The sequence below is a fragment of the Neoarius graeffei genome, chromosome 25 (assembly GCF_027579695.1).
Source record: "Neoarius graeffei isolate fNeoGra1 chromosome 25, fNeoGra1.pri, whole genome shotgun sequence".
NCBI classification, from domain to species: domain Eukaryota; kingdom Metazoa; phylum Chordata; class Actinopteri; order Siluriformes; family Ariidae; genus Neoarius; species Neoarius graeffei.
The window spans coordinates 17,456,226-17,479,770 of record NC_083593.1 but is presented as its reverse complement, the minus strand read 5'-3'; the positions used below and the strand labels follow the sequence as shown (position 1 = coordinate 17,479,770).

Genomic DNA, 23,545 nt, shown 5'->3' with positions numbered 1-23,545 from the left:
CTGCAACCTGAAACGACCCATATCCGATTTATTGTGAAATCCGATTTTTTTGTTAGGCCGTTCACGTTTCCAATTATATGAGACTTGTATGCGATCTCCAATATGAACGGAAAACAACCCGCATGCGCAAATTGACACGTAATAAGCACATCTACGTAATACGTAAACAAAAAAAAAAGCTCACTCATGTTTAATGATTTTTTGTTTGTTTGTTTGTTTGTTTGTTTAATTATCTGGTTAGTGTTAAAGTGTGAGGTCTCGTGTGTGTTTTTGTTTCTGAACTGAAATGAAAACGTGTAGCCTGGTAACGAGGGTTGACTCCTACACTACGTTCACACTGCAGGCTGAAGTGACTCAAATCCGATTTTTTTGCCCATATGTGACCTGTATCCGATCTTTTATTGACAATATGAACGACACAGATCCGATTTTTTCAAATCCGACCCAGGCCGTTTGGATCTCTGAGACTACGTTCACACTGCAGGCTGAAGTGACTCAAATCCGATTTTTTTTGCCCATATGTGACCTGTATCCGATCTTTTATTGACAATATGAACGACACAGATCCGATTTTTTCAAATCCGACCCAGGCCGTTTGGATCTCTGAGACTACGTTCACACTGCAGGCTGAAGTGACTCAAATCCGATTTTTTCGCCCATATGTGACCTGTATCCGATCTTTTATTGACAATATGAACGACACAGATCCGATTTTTTCAAATCCGACCCAGGCCGTTTGGATCTCTGAGACTACGTTCACACTGCAGGCTGAAGTGACTCAAATCCGATTTTTTTTGCCCATATGTGACCTGTATCCGATCTTTTATTGACAATATGAACGACACAGATCCGATTTTTTCAAATCCGACCCAGGCCGTTTGGATCTCTGAGACTACGTTCACACTGCAGGCTGAAGTGACTCAAATCCGATTTTTTCGCCCATATGTGACCTGTATCCGATCTTTTATTGACAATATGAACGACACAGATCCGATTTTTTCAAATCCGACCCAGGCCGTTTGGATCTCTGAGACTACGTTCACACTGCAGGCTGAAGTGACTCAAATCCTATTTTTTCGCCCATATGTGACCTGTATCCGATCTTTTATTGACAATATGAACGACACAGATCCGATTTTTTCAAATCCGACCCAGGCCGTTTGGATATGTGGTCCCAATTCCGATTCCTATCCGATCTTTTCAGATGCGACTTCAGCCTGAACCGCCAGGTCGCATTCATCCGACTTACACGTCGTCAACAAGCCACAAACGTCACTATTCTGCGCTGAAGTAGGCGGCGGGTCTCTCAAAAAAAGTTACAACAACAAAACCCTTGCCCTCTTCCTTCTCAACCTCCTCCTTAACATCAGGCTATTGTGCATGTTCTGGCTCCGTCGCAACAACAACTGCATCATCGCCAGGTACTCCATGCTGGCTACTGTCATACACAGGAAACTTTTGGTTACTTCCGTAAACACTGGCCATGCTCACTGCGTGACGTCGTCGTATCCTGCAATGCGCATGCGGAACACTTTTAGGTCGCTTTTCGTTCATACTGAGGATCACATACAAGTCGCATATATTTGTTAATGTGAACGACCTCACAAAAAAATTGGATTTCACAAAAAAATCGGAATTGAGCATTAAGCCTTGCAGTGTGAACGTAGTGAAAGTCAAAGTCCTTCCCACGCCATACAGTACCTGGTATTCCTGGGCAGTCTCCCACTCAAGTACTAACCAGGCCCAACTCTGATGGTGGCGCATCGGGCGGCACCGATCTCCGTTTCCGTAGCCCTCGGCCTCTCGCGTATTACATAGCTAGGGTTACAGTGGGGGGCTAGTCCTCTGGTAACCACGAGAGTTTAACTCCCCATGCACATCTGTATTGCAGCGTGCCTTGCCAGATGGTAGTAGGTACCATTTTTATGATGGTCTTTGGTATGACCCGACTGTGAATAGAACTCTCAATCTCCCGATCGAGAGGCGGACATGCTACCACTAGGCCACTAGTCGGTAGGCCGTTTGGATATGTGGTCCTAATTCCGATTCCTATCCGATCTTTTCATATGCGACTTCAGTCTGAACCGCCAGGTCGCATTCATCCGACTTACACGTCATCAACAAGCCACAAACGTCACTATTCTGCGCTGAAGTAGGTGGCGGGTCTCTCAAAAAAAGTTACAACAACATGGCTTTGATGTTCCTTTGAATGGAGGTTGCAGTCACTACCCCGCGAACACCTGAGCCAAAACCCTTGCCCTCTTCCTTCTCAACCTCCTCCTTAACATCAGGCTATTGTGCATGTTCTGGCTCCATCGCAACAACAACTGCATCATCGCCAGGTACTCCATGCTGGCTACTGTCATACACAGGAAACTTTAGGTTACTTCCGTAAACACTGGCCATGCTCACTGCGTGTGACGTCGTCGTTTCCTGCAATGCGCATGCGGAACACTTTTGGCCCTTTTCCACTACCCTTTTTCAGCTCACTTCAGCCCGACACGGCTTGCGTTTCGACTACCAAAGAACAGCACGACTCAGCTCGCTTCAGCCCTGCTTAGCCCCTAAAACTCGCACCGTTTTGGAGTGGGGCTGAAGCGAGCCAAACCGAGCCGAGTGAGGCTGGGGGCGTGAGCAGACACTCCCCTGTGCACTGATTGGTGAGGAGGAGTGTCCTCACATGCCCACACACGCCCCGCGAGCACGCTGGGATCTGTAAACACCGTAAACCCGGAAGAAGAAGAATTACGAATTACGAGAATTTCTGAAGCCTTATGCGCCTCGCCTCATCTATACGCTCTTGCCAGTATCTGTTGGCGTTGTCGGTGACAACAAGCCACAGCACCAAGACCAGCAACACTAACAACTCCATGTCCTCCATGTTTATTGTTTACTATTCGGGTCGTGAGACTACCGCTTAAAAGCTCACTGATGTCACTGTTTGTGCTGCTTAACGACATCACGTGACGTCCACCCACTTTCGCTAACTCCACCCAATGCGTCCACCCACTTCCAGCCAGCACGGTTCAGCGCGGTTGTAGTCGAAATGCAACTCCAACAGCCCCGCTCAGCTCGACTCAGCCCAACTCAGCACGGCACGGCTCAGCCCAACTCAGCCGCGTTTGTAGTGGAAAAGCGGCATTTTAGGTCGCTTTTCGTTCATACTGAGGATCACATACAAGTCGCATATATTTGTTAATGTGAACGACCTCACAAAAAAATCGGATTTCACAAAAAAATCGGAATTGAGCATTAAGCCTTGCAGTGTGAACGTAGTGCTAAATGTCTCTCTAATTTCTATATAATGCCGCTTTTCCACTACCAACGCGGCTGAGCCGTGCCGTGCTGACTCGAGCCGAGCGGGGCTGTTGGAGTTGCATTTCGACTACAACCGCGCTGAACCGTGCTGGCTGGAAGTGGGTGGACACATTGGGTGGAGTTAGCGAAAGTGGGTGGACGTCAGGTGATGTCGTTAGGCGGCACAAACAGTGACATCAGTGAGCTTTTAAGCGGTAGTCTCACGACCCGGAGAGTAAACAATAAACATGGAGGACATCGTTAGTGTTGCTGGTCTTGGTGCTGTGGCTTGTTGTCACCGACAACGCCAACAGATACTGGCAAGAGCGTATAGATGAGGCGAGGCGCATAAGGCTTCATAATTCGTAATTCTCCTTCTTCCGGGTTTACGGTGTTTACAGATCCCAGCGTGCTCGCGGGGCGTGTGAGGACACTCCTCCTCACCAATCAGTGCACAGGGGAGTGTCTCCTCACGCCCCTAGCCCCACTCAGCTCGGTTTGGCTCGCTTCAGCCCCACTCCAAAACGGTGCGAGTTTTGGGGGCTAAGCAGGGCTGAAGCGAGCTGAGTCGTGCTGTTTTTAGATAGTCGAAACGCGAGCCGTGTCGGGCTGAAGCGAGCTGAAAAAGGGTAGTGGAAAAGGGCCATAAGTGCACTACATGTTACTAGGAAGTAATGGATTTTTAAACTCTATATAGTGCACTCGAGCTTCAGTAGGCAGTCATTTGGGATACGGCCGCTGTATTACCAAACTCTTAATTCAGGCTTAATAATTTGCACATATTTATTTCGTCATATTAATAAACTTTTTCTACATTTTTATAAATATTTATTTAGATTGTTTATACCCAGCTGAATTCTGCAACTTCTCTCAGTGCTGGCTCAAGGTGCATAAACACCAGTGCAGTTTGCGATGGAGATGAGGCGAGACCTGGCGATGTGGTTTTTGTGGCGGTGGCGGAACTCGCACAATAATCTGATTAATGTGGGCAGCAGACTAATGAGACTGAAGGTGTCAAATTACTGGAAATTTCCAGAACAATCTTATAATCTTGTAATACAGGATGGTTTAAGTTATAAATCAGTTATAGAAACTGTTTTATTTAATCAGGCTAACAGATCAACATCCAGGTCCCTACCAAATCCACCATTAGCTTGATCAATTCTATAAAAGTCTGTTTAAATTCTGAAAACTGTACAAATGTTGTTGTTTTCCACCAAAGAGGCGGGATTAGCCAACGCAGAATAGTGACGTTTGTCTCTTGTTGATGACGTGTAGGTTGCATGAATGCGACCTGTCCGGTCAGACTGCAGTCGCATGTGAAAATATCGGATATGCATCGGATTTAGGACCACATATCCAAGCGGCCTGGGTCGCATGTGAAAAAATCGGATCTGTGTCGTTCAGATTGTCAATAACAAATCGGATACAGGTCGCATATGGGCAAAAAAATCGGATATGGGTCATTTCAGGGTGCAGTCTGAATGTAGAAACGCTCAAACAACAAATTTGACATCTTTATTACATAAAATAGATGGGTTTTATTTTTAATTTGTTCTTTTAAAAAACAATGTGTTTATTTACGAACACATTTTACGGTAAATATTCACGACAGTTTCATATAAAGCCAGTTTTATGAGTCCACTAGCTTGTTGGACAGGTGACAGTTGTAACCAGGCAACATTCTGATATCCATCCATCCATCATCTGGAGCCGCTTATCCTGTTCTACAGGGTCACAGGCAAGCTGGATCCTATCCCATCTGACTATGGGTGAGAGGCTGGGTACACCCTGCTACCAGGGCTGACGCATAGAGACAAGCAACCATTCACACTCACATTCACACCTACGGTCAATTTAGAGCCTAACCAGCATGTCTTTGGACTGCGGCGGAAACCCCCGCAGACATGGGGAGAACATACAAACTCCACGCAGAAAGGCCCTCGCCAGCCGCTGGGCTCAAACCCAGGACCTGTGAGGTGACGGTGTGAACCACTACACCACCATGCTGCCTCAGTCTGATATCAAGTTGGAAACTTGATCCCTCAGAGCTCATCTATCTTCACAGTCAAGGAGTTTGTTTTCTAGGAGGTTTTTCCTGCACACTCATCTCATCTCATTATCTGTAGCCGCTTTATCCTGTTCTACAGGGTCGCAGGCAAGCTGGAGCCTATCCCAGCTGACTACGGGTGAAAGGCGGGGTACACCCTGGACAAGTCGCCAGGTCATCACAGGGCTGACACATAGACACAGACAACCATTCACACTCACATTCACACCTACGGTCAATTTAGAGTCACCAGTTAACCTAACCTGCATGTCTTTGGACTGTGGGGGAAACTGGAGCACCCGGAGGAAACCCACGCGGACATGGGGAGAACATGCAGACTTTGCACAGAAAGGCCCTCGCCGGCCACGGGGCTCAAACCCGGACCTTCTTGCTGTGAGGCGACAGCGCTAACCACTACACCACCGTGCCGCCCCTCCTGCACACTCGTGTAAACATAATTATTGTGTAGTTTGATAGCAGTTATGAGCATCTTTTTTTAGTTTTAGATAATCTAAAACTACCACGGATCGATCTCGATTAGTTCTGATGTCTGATAATGTTCAACAGTAACTATATAGCGCGGCGGCTACAATTATCGACACTTTAACGATCTTTTGGCCGTTGCAAAAGTAGAAAAGACGTTTAGTACGTAAATTGTGCATGAATAATTACTCAAAGTTCCACTGGAAAAAAAAAGGAGTTGACTCCCGATGACTTAGCGTATCAGATCACGTGACGCCGTTCCACAATTATCAATACCTTTGTCCACAGTTATCGACATCCAGATGATTATGTATTAAAAAATAATAATAATTGGTATGTGGTATTAAGTTAACAAAACAGTATTTATTTAACATTTGTTTTACATAGACTTATATTTGGTACAAAATACCTTTTATATAAATATATCGGGGCGGCACGGTGGTGTAGTGGTTAGCGCTGTCGCCTCACAGCAAGAAGGTCCTGGGTTCGAGCCCCGTGGCCGAAGAGGGCCTTTCTGTGCGGAGTTTGCATGTTCTCCCCGTGTCCGCGTGGGTTTCCTCCGGGTGCTCCGGTTTCCCCCACAGTCCAAAGACATGCAGGTTAGGTTAACTGGTGACTCTAAATTGACCGTAGGTGTGAATGTGAGTGTGAATGGTTGTCTGTGTCTATGTGTCAGCCCTGTGATGACCTGGCGACTTGTCCAGGGTGTACCCCGCCTTTCGCCTGTAGTCAGCTGGGATAGGCTCCAGCTTGCCTGCGACCCTGTAGAAGGATAAAGCGGCTAGAGATAATGAGATGAGATGAGATAAATATATCGATGTCGGTGTTTACGTAAATGAGGAAGTAATTCTAATGTTTGGAAACAAATGAACTGATCATGTTTAACCTGTGTCAGAAAATCCTTTCGTTCCACTTTCTACCCACTTTCTAAGTATTTTCGTTGATCACATTTTGTTAATCATTCGTTGTTGTTTGTGTTAATTTCTATTATTTTTTTCATGGTCCAGTTTCCATCAAATCCTGTGGTCTGATTGGCTGGACCTCTGGCGACTCGCTCGTTCACAACAGCAACAAACATAGTAGCAATTTTTGTCAACATTTATCTTTTTTTATAAGATTTATTTATAAGATTTTGATCAAAAATCTTATAAATTTTTGCCAGCGTTTCTCAGCATTAATTTTACATCATGGATAGCAATAACAACAGTCTTCAGAGCGAAAGCGAGTTTTACTACCCTGAGGAAGACAAACTAAAACAAAACATTTCAGGAGAAAGATAACCTGTAATTTGCTAATGCCGAGCAAAAACATGTCTGAATCCTGAATGACTCAATTTTGTATAAATAGGGGACGACATAGGCGGCAAAATGTAGTTTTTTTTCCTACCATGGAAGTGCACTTGTATACCGAGGAGGAAGCAATTTGCATAATAGCCGTGAATGAGGATTCAAAATGGCGGCTTGTCTCGGTTTTCCCTTTCGGGCGCTCTTGTTTCCTGTTTAGAATTTGGAAAAGAAAAAAATAAATATATTATTTACCAGCTTAAGGTCGGTCCATATGGTGAAATACTGTGACCTCGGCCTTAAATACTGACCTTGGCCCTCTTCAAGACCTCGGTCACGGTATTTCACGATACGGATCTCCCAGCTGGTAAATAACATGTATATAATTTTTTTTTTTTACGCGGTACGGTTTTCATCAAATCCTGTGCTCTGATTGGCTGGCGAGCGGGTCAGTATCCTACGGTACGGACCCCGGTTACGGACCTCTGGCGATCCGCTCGTTCACAACAAACATAGTAGCATTTTTTGTCAACATTTATCTTTTCATGCCTCCGCCACCGTAAGGTGCAGGAGGCATTATGTTTTCGGGTTGTCCATCTGTCCGTGCGTGCGTCCATCCCGAAACTTTGTGAACGCGATATCTCAAAGGCTAATGAAAGGAATTTCACCAACCTTTCACCATTTGTGCGCTTTGGAACAAACATGAACTGATTAGATTTTGAGATTAAAAGGTCTAAGGTCAAGGTCGCTGTGAGGTCAAATGTCTGTCCGAAAACCTTGTGAACACAATATCTCCAAGGCTGATACAAGTAATTTCACCAGGTCAAGATTACTGTGAGGTCGAATGTCCATCCCCAAATCACAACTTAATAAGGCGTGTAGTCTACCAGGCGGAGGCATCCCCATCGACGCCGTTGGCGTCGAGTTCTATCTAGTTTTAATAAGATTTATTTATAAGATTATCAAAAATCTTATACATTTTTGCCACTATTTCTCAGGAGAATAGCATTAATTTTACAGCATGGATAGTAATAATGACAGTGTTCACAGCGAAAGCGAGTTTTACTTCCCTAAGGAAGAAGAAATAAAATAAAACATTTCAGGAGAAAGCTAAAAACCTGTAGCTGTTGCTAACGCTGAGCAAAAACATGGCTGAATCCTGAATGACTCAATTTTGTATAAATAGGGGACTACATAGGCGGCAAAATGTAGTTTTTTTCCTGCCATGGAAGTGCACTTGTATACCGAGGAGGAAGCAATTTGCATTACAGCCGTGAATGAGGATTCAAAATGGCGGCTTGGCTCGGTTTTCCCTTTCGGGCGCTCTCGTTTTCTGTTAAAATTTGGGAAAGAAAAAAATAAATATATTATCTACCAGCTTAAGGTCGGTCCGTATGGTGAGATACCGTGACCTCGGCCTTAAATACTGATCTCGGCCCAGAGGGCCTCGCTCAGTACTTTCAAGACCTCAGTCACGGTATTTCACGATACGGCCCTCCCAGCTGGGAAATAACACATATGTATTGTAGTTTACCAGTAAATGTTAACAGGTACAGTGGGGAAAGCAAGTATTTGATCCCTTGCTGATTTTGTTGGTTTGGCCACTAATAAAGACTCGATCAGTCTGTAATATTAATGGTAGGTGTAGTCTAACATGCTGAGACAGAATATCACAAAGAAAATCAAGAAATCTACTTTAAAGAATTTGTATTAATTTATTTGCATTTTATTGAGGAAAATAAGTATTTGAACCCTCTTGCCAAAAGGACTTAGTAATTTGTGGCAAACCCCTTATTAGCAAGCACAGAGGTCAGACGTTTTTTGTAGTTGATGACCAGGTTTCTGCACATATTAGGAGGAATTTTGGTCCACTCTTCTTTGCAAATGACCTCTAAATCATCAAGATTCTGTGGCTGTCGCTTGGCAACTCTGAGCTTCAGCTCTCTCCATAGATTTTCTATAGGATTCAGGTCCGGAGACTGGCTGGGCCACTCCATGACCTTGATATGTTTCTTCTTCAGCCATTCCTTGGTTGCCTTGGCTGTATGCTTTGGGTCATTATCCTGCTGGAAGACCCATCCACGACCCATTTTAAGCTTCCTGGCAGAGGGAAGGAGGTTTTCACTTAGGATTTTACGGTACATGGCTCCGTCCATCCTCCCATTGATATGGTGAAGTAGCCCTGCACCCTGTGCAGAAAAACACCCCCAAAGCATAATGTTACCACCTCCATGCTTGACAGTGGGGATGGTGTTCTTGGGGTCATAAGCAGCATGTCTCTCCCTCCAGACACGACGGGTTGAATTGATGCCAAAGAGCTCAATTTTGGTCTCATCTGACCATAACACCTTCTCCCAGTCACTCTCCAAGTCATTCAGATGTTCATTGGCAAAGTTCAGGCGGGCCTGCAAATGTGCTTTCCTAAGCAGGGGTACTTTGCGAGCACTGCAAGATGTTAGACCATTGCGGTGTAAAGTGTTACCAACTGTTTGCTTGGTGACTGTGATCCCAGCTGCTTTAAGATCATCCGCTAACTCTGCCCGTGTTGTATTAGGTCTATTTCTCACCGTTCTCATGATCCTGGAAACCCCACGAGGTGAGATCTTGTTTGGAGCCCCAGACCTAGGTCGATTGATGATCATGTTGTGAGTCTTGTACTTGCGCACAATTGCACCAACAGTTGTCACCTTAACACCCAGCTTCTTGCTAATGGTTTTGTAGCCCATACCGGTCTTGTGCAGGCCTACAATCTTTTCCCTTAAATCCACAGAAAGCTCTTTAGTCTTTCCCATGTTGGAGAGTTTGGAGTCTGACAAACTGATTGATTCTGTGGCCAGGTGGCTTTTATACAAGTCATTAGTGATATCAGGTGTCTTCAATTTAGGTGACAAGGTAATTTGGAGAGTCTAACTTTTCTGTATTAACAAGAACTCTTGATGGTTACTAGGGGATCAAATATTTCTTTTTCTCAATAAAATACAAATAAATTAATATAGATATTTAAAAGTTATTTTCTGGATTTTCTTTTTGATATTCTGTCTCCACATGTTAGAATACACCTACCATTAAAATTACAGACTGATCAAGTCTTTCTTAGTGGGTAAACCAACAAAATCAGCAAGGGATCAAATACTTGTTTTCCCCACTGTAGTTGACATTGAAAATTCAGGTAAAAGGACGATGTAAAATCTCGATATTTTATATATATATATATATATATATATATATATATATATATATATATATATATATATAAAATATAAATTGTCTACTGATGTAATATGTGGTAGATATTTCCAACAAATTGCAAAATAAAAAAAAATCTGAATATTTCAAGCATGTAATTTTTTTTATATGCTAGGAATTTAATTCTGGTCTAATTCTGTTTATTGCAATCGGATTCCAAATACTCTATAAGCATCCCATTCTGTTATGAATCAGGAAAAAAAAAGATTATAAATTACAGCACTTTTATTTTATTAAAGTACTTCATCTACTTCAACAATGTTACACAAAGATCGCTCCATAACAGTTGTAAGGCCGAATCCCATTTCACCCCTTGGACCAACCCCTTGGCCCTTCCCCTCCATTTTGCGCGTTCACGTGAAGGGGTAGGGGTATCCCAATCCCAGTTAACACGGAGGGGTAGGGGAAGGGGGAGGGCTTCTGTACCCCTCCAAACGGAGATTTTCCTGGAGCAGACTCCGAACGAAGGGGTTTGAGTTATTTCCCACAATGCCATGCGGATTTCAGCGAGATTTCATGCTGATTTCATAAAGATGGCGGTTCCCGCGGCGAAAGATTGTCATAAATGTATTTTCTCCATTATTTACGTGTTTTAAGTTGTTATCCAGAGGAAACACGCCGCTTGATTCGCTTTCGAGCTGAGAATGAGCAGCGATTTCTGAAATCCAAGCTGCTGCTAAAAAGCTTTGGGAGTGAGTATTGTTTTCGGTTGCTTTACTGCGTACGTTTTGTTCTGTTATTCTCGCTTTTATTGTTTACATGAGTGTTCTGACACCTCATTCTGTCGGATGTGGTGCACGAAGCGCCAAAGATATCCCATTCAGTGGTGTTAGTTAACAAATCACACCCTGCCAGCAGAGATTTCTGGCTCTGACTGTAGCGGCTGGTCGCAGCCAATGACGCATTTGGTTGCGTTTTGCTAACGTAAACGCTGACGGAGGTACGCGATGACGTATGCGATCGTTGAAGGGCTATCCCAATACGTAAGGGTTGAATTTCAAGCCCTATCCCTTGTAGCTCAGTTTCAAGGGGAAGGGCCAAGGGGAAGGCGGAGGGGAAGGGGGAGGGGTAGGGGTAGAAATTAGAATTGGGATTGGGCCTAAATGTCACTTAATTCCACAGGGTGTCGATAATGGTGGACACTGGTGAAAGTGATCACTATTATCGACACCTCACGTGACTTCTCAAACGCGCGTTTAGATACAAAATGGCGACTGTCAAATGAAAGAGTAAGATACAAAGTAGGTTTCGACAAGGAGATCATGAAATATCAGTGAATTTTTGATAAGTAAAAACATGTCCATGATCTTTCCACCATGCTTACCTGCGATGATAACGTCCGGGTTTTCCTCAAACTGCTGACTGTGCGAAAAAAAATTCCATCTGAGGTAACGAGCTGTGTCATCAGACGAGGGTGGTCTTCCGGTTGATTAATTAACGAATAATAACCGTTGTATGTGAAACTCACCTTTGTAAAGTTGTTTTTTTTTTATTGGTAAATCTGAAAAGGTGTCAATAATTATGGACTGTCAATAATTGTAGCCACCGCTCTAGTAATCACAAGAGTCATCAGGAAATGAGGATAATGATGTAAAGTGAAAGCGCTGGTTCACTTCTGTCCACCAGGCACCCAGCAGAGTCACACCATTATAAATGTCATGGTGGTGTTTCTGTCGCACGGCATGTGATAACAAAGAATGGAATAAATATGTATCGTAACTGCAATTTGTATCTCATTATTGGTCTCACAATCACAAGACAATGCAGTAATTTATGGATGTGAAATACACGACACTACACGGTTCGATGGTTCATATATACAGGGGTGCTTGAAAGTTTGTGAACCCTTTAGAATTTTCTATATTTCTGCATAAATATGACCTAAAACATCATCAGATTTTCACACAAGTCCTAAAAGTAGATAAAGAGAACCCAGGTAAACAAATGAGACAAAAATATTATACTTGGTCATTTATTTATTGAGGAAACTGATCCAATATTACATATCTGTGAGTGGCAAAAGTATGTGAACCTCTAGGATTAGCAGTTAATTTGAAGGTGAAATGAGAGTCAGGCGTTTTCAATCAATGGGATGACAATCAGGTGTGAGTGGGCACCCTGTTTTATTTAAAGAACAGGGATCTATCAAAGTCTGATCTTCACAACACATGTTTGTAGAAGTGTATCATGGCACGAACAAAGGAGATTTCTGAGGACCTCAGAAAAAGCGCTGTTGATGCTCATCAGGTTGGAAAAGGTTACAAAACCATCTCTAAAGAGTTTGGACTCCACCAAGCCACAGTCAGACAGATTGTGTACAAATGGAGGAAATTCAAGACCATTGTTACCCTCCCCAGGAGTGGTCGACCAACAAAGGTCACTCCAACAGCAAGGCATGTAATCGTTGGCGAGGTCACAAAGGACCCCAGGGTAACTTCTAAGCAACTGAAGGCCTCTCTCACATTGGCTAATGTTAATGTTCACGATTCCACCATCAGGAGAACACTGAACAACAATGGTGTGCATGGCAGGGTTGAAAGGAGAAAGCCACTGCTCTCCAAAAAGAACATTGCTGCTCGTCTGCAGTTTGCTAAAGATCACGTGGACAAGCCAGAAGGCTATTGAAAAACTGTTTTGTGGACAGATGAGACCAAAATAGAACTTTTTGGTTTAAATAAGAAGCGTTATGTTTGGAGAAAGGAAAACACTGCATTCCAGCATAAGAACCTTATCCCATCTGTGAAACATGGTGGTGGTAGTATCATGGTTTGGGCCTGTTTTGCTGCATTTGGGCCAGGACGGCTTGCCATTATCGATGGAACAATGAATTCTGAATTATACCAGCGAATTCTAAAGGAAAATGTCAGGAATCTGTCCATGAACTGAATCTCAAGAGAAGGTGGGTCATGCAGCAAGACAACAACCCTAAGCACACAAGTAATTCTACCAAAGAATGGTTAAAGAAGAATAAAGTTCATGTTTTGGAATGGCCAAGTCAAAGTCCTGACCTTAATCCAATCGAAATGTTGTGGAAGGACCTGAAGTGAGCAGTTCATGTGAGGAAACCCACCAACATCCCAGAGTTGAAGCTGTTCTGTACGGAGGAATGGGCTAAAATTCCTCCAAGCCGGTGTGCAGGACTGATCAACAGTTACCGGAAACGTTTAGCTGCAGTTATTGCTGCACAAGGGGGTCACACCAGATAGTGAAGCAAAGGTTCACATACTTTTGCCACTCACAGATATGTAATATTGGATCATTTTCCTCAATAAATAAATGACCAAGTATAATATTTTTGTCTCATTTGTTTAACTGGGTTCTCTTTATCTACTTTTAGGACTTGTGTGAAAATCTGATGATGTTTTAGGTCATATTTATGCAGAAATATAGAAAATTCTAAAGGGTTCACAAACTTTCAAGCACCACTGTATAATCTCATCTCATTATCTCTAGCTGCTTTATCCTGTTCTACAGGGTTGCACACAGAACACAGACAACCATTCACACTCACATTCACACCTACGGTCAATTTAGAGTCACCAGTTAACCTAACCTGCATGTCTTTGGACTGTGGGGGAAACCGGAGCACCCGGAGGAAACCCACGCGGACACGGGGAGAACATGCAAACTCCGCATAGAAAGGCCCTCGCCGGCCACGGGGCTTGAACCCGGACCTTCTTGCTGTGAGGCGACAGCGCTAACCACTACACCACCGTGCCACCCCTACCACTGTATAATATATAATGTAAATGCTAGCTCATGTCTTAATTGCAGCTATATCTGTGGAAGCTATATTGATAAGCAGGTTCTGTAACTTCCTCCCAAAACTGCCTTGTATGTAATCATGGCTCATCGTTTGTGCCTGATGAAGTAAACAGAGCTCAAGGCTATTTCGATACTGAAGGTCACTGTTTAGATCTTAACCGCTCATAAGTTTAATGCAATTAGCTAAATGAAGCAGTTTACGAGGTGCAAGTGTTGAGAGTTAATTCATGATCAGTGCTGATAAGGTTCTGCTGTATAAGAGAGTCAGTGGTGTCCTGGGGTTGAATCTATGTCCTTTGTGCATGTATAAGTTCCTTGTTTTCATTCAGCATCACTCACACACACACACACACACCTGTCTCTAATCAGATAAACTGAAAAAATCTCTTACCAACAATGGTTCCAAGTCTTTTCAGGGGAAAGTTGCAAATGCATGCTCTACAAGTCTCCAGATGAGGCAGCAGACTAATTTGTATATTTGTTGAATCATAATTTGCATATAATTTGCATACCAATCCATGTTACATGAAGAAAGCAGATATTCTGAAGACACATGAATAATTTTATAGAATAGAAAATAATAGATTATAACATACAGTGGTGCTTGAAAGTTTGTGAACCCTTTAGAATTTTCTATATTTCTGCATAAGTATGACCTAAAACATCATCAGATTTTCACACAAGTCCTAAAAGTAGATAAAGAGAACCCAGTTAAACAAATGAGACAAAAATATTTTACTTGGTCATTTATTTATTGAGGAAAATGATCCAATATTACATATCTGTGAGTGGCAAAAGTATGTGAACCTTTGCTTTCAGTATCTGGTGTGCAGCAATAACTGCAACTAAACGTTTCCGTTAACTGTTGATCAGTCCTGCACACCGACTTGGAGGAATTTTAGCCCATTCCTCCATATAGAACAGCTTCAACTCTGGGATGTTGGTGGGTTTCCTCACATGAACTGCTCGCTTCAGGTCCTTCCACAACATTCCGATTGGATTAAGGTCAGGACTTTGACTTGGCCATTCCAAAACATGAACTTTATTCTTCTTTAACCATTCTTTGGTAGAATGACTTGTGTGCTCAGGGTCGTCGTCTTGCTGCATGACCCACCTTCTCTTGAGATTCAGTTCATGGACAGATGTCCTGACATTTTCCTTTAGAATTCGCTGGTATAATTCAGAATTCATTGTTCCATCAACGATGGCAAGCCGTCCTGGCCCAGATGCAGCAAAACAGGCCCAAAGCATGATACTACCACCACCATGTTTCACAGATGGGATAAAGTTCTTATGCTGGAATGCAGTGTTTTCCTTTCTCCAAACATAACGCTTCTTATTTAAACCATAAAGTTCTATTTTGGTCTCATCCATCTACAGAACATTTTTCCAGTAGCCTTCTGGCTTGTCCACGTGATCTTTAGCAAACTGCAGATGAGCAGCAATGTTCTTTTTGGAGAGCAGTGGCTTTCTCCTTTCAACCCTGCCATGCACACCATTGTTGTTCAGTGTTCTCCTGATGGTGGACTCATGAATATTAACATTAGCCAATGTGAGCGAGGCCTTCAGTTGCTTAGAAGTTACCCTGGGGTCCTTTGTGACCTCACCAACTATTACACGCCTTGCTGTTGGAGTGATCTTTGTTGGTCGACCACTCCTGGGGAGGGTAACAATGGTCTTGAATTTCCTCCATTTGTACACAGTTTGTCTGACTGTGGCTTGGTGGAGTCCAAACTCTTTAGAGATGGTTTTGTAACCTTTTCCAGCCTGATGAGCATCAACAGCGCTTTTTCTGAGGTCCTCAGAAATCTCCTTTGTTCGTGCCATGATACACTTCCACAAATGTGTTGTGAAGATCAGACTTTGATAGATCCCTGTTCTTTAAATAAAACAGGGTGCCCACTCACACCTGATTGTCATCCCACTGATTGAAAACACCTGACTCTAATTTCATCTTCAAATTAACTGCTAATCCTAGAGGTTCACATACTTTTGCCTCTCACTGATATGTAATATTGGATTATTTTCCTCAATAAATGAATGAACAAGTATAATATTTTTGTCTCATTTATTTAACTGGATTCTCTGAATCTACTTTCAGGACTTGTGTGAAAATCTGATGTTTTAGGATATACTTATGCAGAAATATAGAAAATTCTAAAGGGTTCACAAACTTTCAAGCACCACTGTATTTCCTATATAAGGAGTTGCACAAGCCAGTGTGTGCTTCGTACCGGTCCCAAGTGTGGACAGATTGAGGAGGGTCGTGTCAAGAAGGGCATCTGGTGTAAAAACCTATGCCACATGAAATCTGCGGATCATGATGATGCACTGCGGCGACCCTTAATAGGAGCAGCTGAAAGAAAAAGATTATTATTTCTATCCTGAACACAAACCCAAAAAAGTCGTGGTAGTGAATAGTTGGGAATTAGACATGAAGGAAATGGATTAACTCACTTTTACGACCGTAAATATCGCCCCAAAAAAAAAAAAAAAAGTGTATGGGTGGGACAAACAAATAGTCATCAATGATTGGCCACTTGGAAACCGGTGGTGATCAGTGATTGGTTACTGGGAACATGAGCTCATGCAACTAGTCAGACTCTACAAAATGTGGTGAGTCTATTCAACCTGCTCTCTCAACACATCATGTGAGCTTGGCTAATATTACAGAGAAGAGAACTAAGCCAGGATACATATGTTCTACCGTATATAGAGGATATTACTGGTGAATGTATATTTCACGAGGGAGCGACGCAAATGAGTGAAATATTGTTCAGTACGAGAAGGTAAACTTCATATCTTCGCACCACCGTGTAATATTCTTTATCGTATATGGATGTATCCACAAAAAAATCCACAAATTAATCAAATTTTTAATTTTGAACCGGTTCGCTATTTTGACAACGCACCTCGAGTCAGCTGGAAAACACTGGGAGTGACATCATCGGAGTGAAATATCAGGAATTATTATACACACAGGACACTTTTCCATGGAATAAAAACACGTATTCTATTCCCTTCTAGTGGTTTTTGTTCATTTGGTTTGATAGCATGCAATATTGATTATCCTTTGTGTATTAAGTCACTCTACCCAATGGAGAATGAGTGTTGAATATGGAGTGCATGGTTGTCAAGGCAACATGACGCCACACGTATGAGCTGATGCGAATATTCAATGAGAGTTTTCTGCTGTGCATGCTCGGAACCATTTTTATTTGTTAACCGGCAGCACCCGCAGTAAAATGTCACAGCGAATTGGAAATGCCATAAGATACGTATTACACATAAAACAACTTCTTATAATTTTTATTATTATTTTCCTTGTGTAATTTATTTAGTTACTTTTAAAAACAACAACAACTACACACAACGGAGCGACCTGGCAGCCAAAATTCTCAAAAGTTTTACATCTCTGATGTGTCTCTTTTCCAGTTTTTCGATGTCCGTTGGTATGCTTTTCTCTTGTAAATACGCATGAAGAATATATCATGAAGTTTTGGTAGCCTTTCGGGTGTTCAGCATGTCTTTAGTTTCAGTTTTCAGTTTATTTATTTAGTACTTAAACCTAGCACTGGATTAGCCTTGTCCTCTCTCTTTCCTGGCCGACAAAGAAATGATTGTGCACGTGCACGGCAGAAAAGTTTTGTCATTGGATCTTCACATGAGCTCTGACGTGTGATGTCGTGTTGTCTTGATAACATGCAATATTATAACAATATTGCACGCTCATTCTCCATTGGGGAGAGTGGCGTAATACATGGAGGATAAGCGATATGATAACAATATTGCATCCTATCAGTAAACCCACTAGAAGGGAATAGAATGTTATTTACCAGCTGGGAGGTCTGTATCGTGAAATACCGTGACCGAGGTCTTGAAAGTACTGAGTGAGGCCCTCTGGGTTGAGGTCAGTATTCAAGGCTGAGGTCACGTTATTTCACCATAAGGACCGACCTGGTAAATAATATATTTATTTTTTTCTTTACCAAATTCTAACAGAAAACGAGAGCGCCTGAAAGGGAAAACCGAGCCGAGCCACCATTTTGAATCCTCATTCATGGCTGTCATGCAGATTGCTTCCTCCTCGGTATATAAGTGCACTTCCATGGCAGGAAAAAAACTACATTTTGCCGCCTATGTAGTCCCCTATTTATACAAAATTGAGTCATTCAGCCATGTTTTTGCTCAGCGTTAGCAACAGTTACAGGTTTTTAGCTTTCTCCTGAAATGTTTCCCGAAAGGGAAACCATATTTAGAACAAACCTGCTACAAGCTCGTCAAAAATCTGTTTGACAAGCTACGTCAGCTTTCATCGTAGTAAATAATATATATATAATTTTTTCTTTACAAAATTCTAACAAAATGAGAACACGTGAAAGGAAATCCATATTTAGAACAAACCTGCTACAAACTCATCAGAAATCTGTTTGAGAAGCTACAGGAGCTCGGAATTTTCCGAAAAGAAAACTTGATCTTGGGAAAGGAAAATGTTTTTTATTAATCTGAATCAGAGTCAAGAAAGGTGAAGCGCCTTCTCTTGGTTGCAGAGCTAGAAGTAGTATCGCTTGTGTTGGGACCAGTGAAGTTGAAATGGAACGTGCATCCTTCAAACTTCCCAATGTTGGCACCAGAAAATAAACCAGAAGCTGTAGTACTTGCAGATTCTTGACAATAGTTAACGCTTGCGGAGAACTGAACCGGTAGACTTTGTTGTGTGTTTGATGTGGAGAGAACCTTTGACATTTTCCTTTGATGACCAGCAGAAGCAGATTTATAGGCATCTAGACTTTTCAGGTTTTTGTGCCCGCTGAGTTGAGCCACATACAGTGGGGAAAACAAGTATTTGATCCCTTGCTGATTTTGTTGGTTTACCCACTAAGAAAGACTTGATCAGTCTGTAATTTTAATGGTAGGTGTATTCTAACATGTGGAGACAGAATATCACAAAGAAAATCCAGAAAATAACTTTTAAATATCTATATTAATTTATTTGTATTTTATTGAGAAAAAGAAGTATTTGATCCCCTAGTAACCATCAAGAGTTCTTGTTAATACAGACAAGTTAGACTCTCCAAATTACCTTGTCACCTAAATTGAAGACACCTGATATCACTAATGACTTGTATAAAAGCCACCTGGCCACAGAATCAATCAGTTTGTCAGACTCCAAACTCTCCAACATGGGAAAGACTAAAGAGCTTTCTGTGGATTTAAGGGAAAAGATTGTAGGCCTGCACAAGACCGGTATGGGCTACAAAACCATTAGCAAGAAGCTGGGCGTTAAGGTGACAACTGTTGGTGCAATTGTGCGCAAGTACAAGACTCACAACATGATCATCAATCGACCTAGGTCTGGGGCTCCAAACAAGATCTCACCTCGTGGGGTTTCCAGGATCATGAGAACGGTGAGAAATAGACCTAATACAACACGGGCGGAGTTAGTGGATGATATTAAAGCAGCTGGGATCAGTCACCAAGCAAACAGTTGGTAACACTTTACACCGCAATGGTCTAACATCTTGCAGTGCTCGCAAAGTACCCCTGCTTAGGAAAGCACATTTGCAGGCCCGCCTGAACTTTGCCAATGAACATCTGAATGACTTGGAGAGTGACTGGGAGAAGGTGTTATGGTCAGATGAGACCAAAATTGAGCTCTTTGGCATCAATTCAACCCGTCGTGTCTGGAGGGAGAGACATGCTGCTTATGACCCCAAGAACACCATCCCCACTGTCAAGCATGGAGGTGGTAACATTATGATTTGGGGGTGTTTTTCTGCACAGGGCGCAGGGCTACTTCACCGTATCAATGGGAGGATGGACGGAGCCATGTACCGTAAAATCCTAAGTGAAAACCTCCTTCCCTCTGCCAGGAAGCTTAAAATGGGTCGTGGATGGGTCTTCCAGCAGGATAATGACCCAAAGCATACAGCCAAGGCAACCAAGGAATGGCTGAAGAAGAAACATATCAAGGTCATGGAGTGGCCCAGCCAGTCTCCGGACCTGAATCCTATAGAAAATCTATGGAGAGAGCTGAAGCTCAGAGTTGCCAAGCGACAGCCACGGAATCTTGATGATTTAGAGGTCATTTGCAAAGAAGAGTGGACCAAAATTCCTCCTAATATGTGCAGAAACCTGGTCATCAACTACAAAAAACGTCTGACCTCTGTGCTTGCTAATAAGGGGTTTGCCACAAAGTACTAAGTCCTTTTGGCAAGAGGGTTCAAATACTTATTTTCCTCAATAAAATGCAAATAAATTAATACAAATTCTTTAAAGTCGATTTCTTGATTTTCTTTGTGATATTCTGTCTCAGCATGTTAGACTACACCTACCATTAATATTACAGACTGATCGAGTCTTTATTAGTGGCCAAACCAACAAAATCAGCAAGGGATCAAATACTTGTTTTCCCCACTGTAATTCTCTGCAATCTCAGCGTCCATCAGACGGGAGATACAGGTTCTCCTGACGGAATGGTTGCTTACGTTGCCTGGTAAACCTGCAGCTTCAGCAGCGTTCAGAAGAAACTTCCCGATCGCGTTTTTGCCCAGGGCTCCATTGCTGAACCAAATCTGCAAGTTTTCCTTTCTCTTATGGTTAATCACCAGAAAAAACGGGGATTCTGGATTCTTTGCTGCTTCTGGCCGGTGGCTGGCGAATGCTTTATAGATGTTAACTGGGCAGCGATGATTGATTACCAGTTGCATGCGCAGTGGGATAGAAGGCTCGCCGGGGTCCTTCGCCATGGCGCATCTTACTTCCTCGCTCAGCTCGCCACACAAGGACTTAATTTCCCGTTTCGGGCTCCAGTTCAAGAGTTACGTCTCCCCACTTCAATTTTCTTGACTCGTCTTGGGCTCTGAAGCCAAAATGCAGTGCAAGAACCCACCATACGGTTCTCTGGAGAACTTCTGGGTCATGGGTGCCGAAAAGGCCTTTGTCAAAAAGCAAATCCTCTTCGTCCTCTGTCAACGCCCTGGCTGCTTGTGGATGGTTTCCCTTCGCGAAAACCTCGACCAACTGCCGTTTACGGGCCATAAGGACTTCTCTTGAATTGTTGAACTCCGGGTCCGTGAAGATATTTGGTTGCGAGCTGGACTGATTCAGATAGCGCTGGACACTTCTCTGGAAAGACGTTAGCGAGGACGGCTCGTACACGTCGCCATTTTTCTTTGTTGCGGACATGAAAAAATTGCACAGCAACGTGTTTAGTTCTTCGCCAGGTATGTCTTCCACCTTTCGACCTTCATTTAGGTTTCGACAGAACTTCTCAAAGACATTGAGGTCGTTGGTCGTCTTTTTTGTTGTATTTTCTGCCCTTTGCTCCTCAATAAACTGCCGGATTTGCTCGGCGTTAGCAACAGTTACAGGTTTTCTGCTTTCTCCTGAAATGTTTTCTTTTATTTCGTCTTCATCAGGGTAGTAAAACTCGCTTTCGCTGTGAAGACTGTCGTTATCGCTGTCCATACTGTAAAATTAATGCTATTCTCCTGAGAAATGCGAAAAAAAATGTTGACAGATTACTACTATGTTTGTTTTCGTTGTGAACGAGTGAGTCGCCAGAGGTCCGTATCCGGGGTCCGTATTGTAGGATACGGACCCACTCGCCAGCCAATCAGAGCGCAGGATTTGATGGAACCCGGACCATGAAAAAAATAATGTTTTTATTCCATAGAAAAAGTGGCCTGTATGTATAATAAATAATATTGGCTGGCTTTTTTTCATGGTCTGTCAGATATATTCCATTCAGCTAGCATGATATTGAATGGAATATTGTTTAAATATGTCACTCAGATCCACGATGTATTTTGTGTGAAAAATGTGAGTTTTTCAACACGAGAAGATAAACTTCATATCTTCAAGTAAACATGTGATTTTTTCCCCCTTTCTTTTTATTATATCGACACATTCACAAACAAAAAGTACCTACATTTTTCAAAACAATTCTTCGATTTCTTCACGAGTGAGGATATTGGAAGATGTTACTCAATGTCTCAGATGTACCTTGTATAAAAAATACGGGTGGTGTATTTCCTAGTAAAACACTTAAGTCCATATTAAGAGTTCAAAACTCTGCTGCCCGGCTGCTCACCCACTCTCCCTCCAGAGAACATATCACCCCTGTCCTCCGTCAACTTCACTGGCTTCCCATAAAACAACGCATACACTTCAAGATCCTCCTCATCACCTACAAGGCCCTCAACAACCTTGCACCCTCGTACCTGACTGATCTCCTCCATCGCCACTCCCCCACCTGCCGACTATGCTCTGCAGATGCCAACCTCCTCACTCCCATCACCACGTCCAAGTACCGGACCCTCGGAGACAGAGCCTTCGCCATCGCTGCCCCCACCCTCTGGAACTCTCTCCCCCTGGCCATCCGTAATTCCGATACACTACTTTCCTTCAAGCGCCATCTTAAAACCCACCTGTTCAAGACTGCATATGACATTTGACACGTCACCTTCCTGCAGATCACCTTCCTATTTATCTGTTGTCTGTGTGTGTGTGTGTGTGTGTGTGTGTGTGTGTGTATATGTGTGTATTTTTGAACCTTCTGTAAAGTGTCTTTGAGTACCATGAAAAGCGCTATACAAAACAGATGTATTATTATTATTATTATTATATAACAAAATACATAATTGTATAAATGAGTAAAGAGAAAAGCCTTCCTGTTGATCCGATAGTCATTTTCTGACAAATGTAACGCTTCTCTAGATTGCAGCTGTCCTCAGAAGAAGGAAAAAAGACTACTATAAGAAGAAACTCCTCCCTGAGATCCTGCAGTCTGCGTCATTTCTGACTACAAATGGAGGCCTGTACATTGTCTTTTTCTGCCTACTTAGGTAGGAGCACATAAACAGTAGCATTTTCTCTCCAGTTATTTACAATAGAAGCAAATTTGAAGTGCCAGTTTTACAGACAGACGAGATATGTTAGTGAATCTTTGCTCTTATCGACTGGTTAAAGTCCAGGTACAATATACAGAGTCCTAAAGAATACATTTCTGTTTCACAATTGTCAGGCATCTGGGCTTTGACCTCTATATGAAGACAGAAATGAGGCAAATTATAAAAAACGTGTCCTATAGGCAATATCAGGTGAAAATTCAAATTCAGTCCAAATTACTTGAAACTGCTGGCAGTGAATTCAGAATTGAATGCTAAACAACATACTTTTTACAGAATTAAACTGTGTTTATCCATTCTTGAGATATTACAAATCAAAGATTGAAAAAAAATAACGGCGGTAATATTATGTATGAGGATCACATGGTCCAAAATGGGCCTCATTAACCAATGAGATCGAATGTTTTTTTTCTTAACTTTTTTTTTCTTCGATTTTTCAAGATATTTATATGGAAATTGGCAGGCACATAAATGGTTGTATACTAAATACAAAATTTACCAGAGTTACA

The 23,545-nt window shown here is 42.5% G+C and overlaps 1 protein-coding gene across 1 annotated transcript in view; it reads left to right on the top strand.

Moving 5' to 3' along the window:
- Positions 1-23,545, top strand: part of tmem135 (transmembrane protein 135) — a 65,939-nt gene that overhangs the window by 442 nt on the left and 41,952 nt on the right. Inside the window, exon 2 of the mRNA XM_060909218.1 lies at positions 22,846-22,973. Coding sequence (XP_060765201.1) covers positions 22,846-22,973 — 128 coding nt within the window. The remainder of the gene's footprint in view (positions 1-22,845; positions 22,974-23,545) is intronic.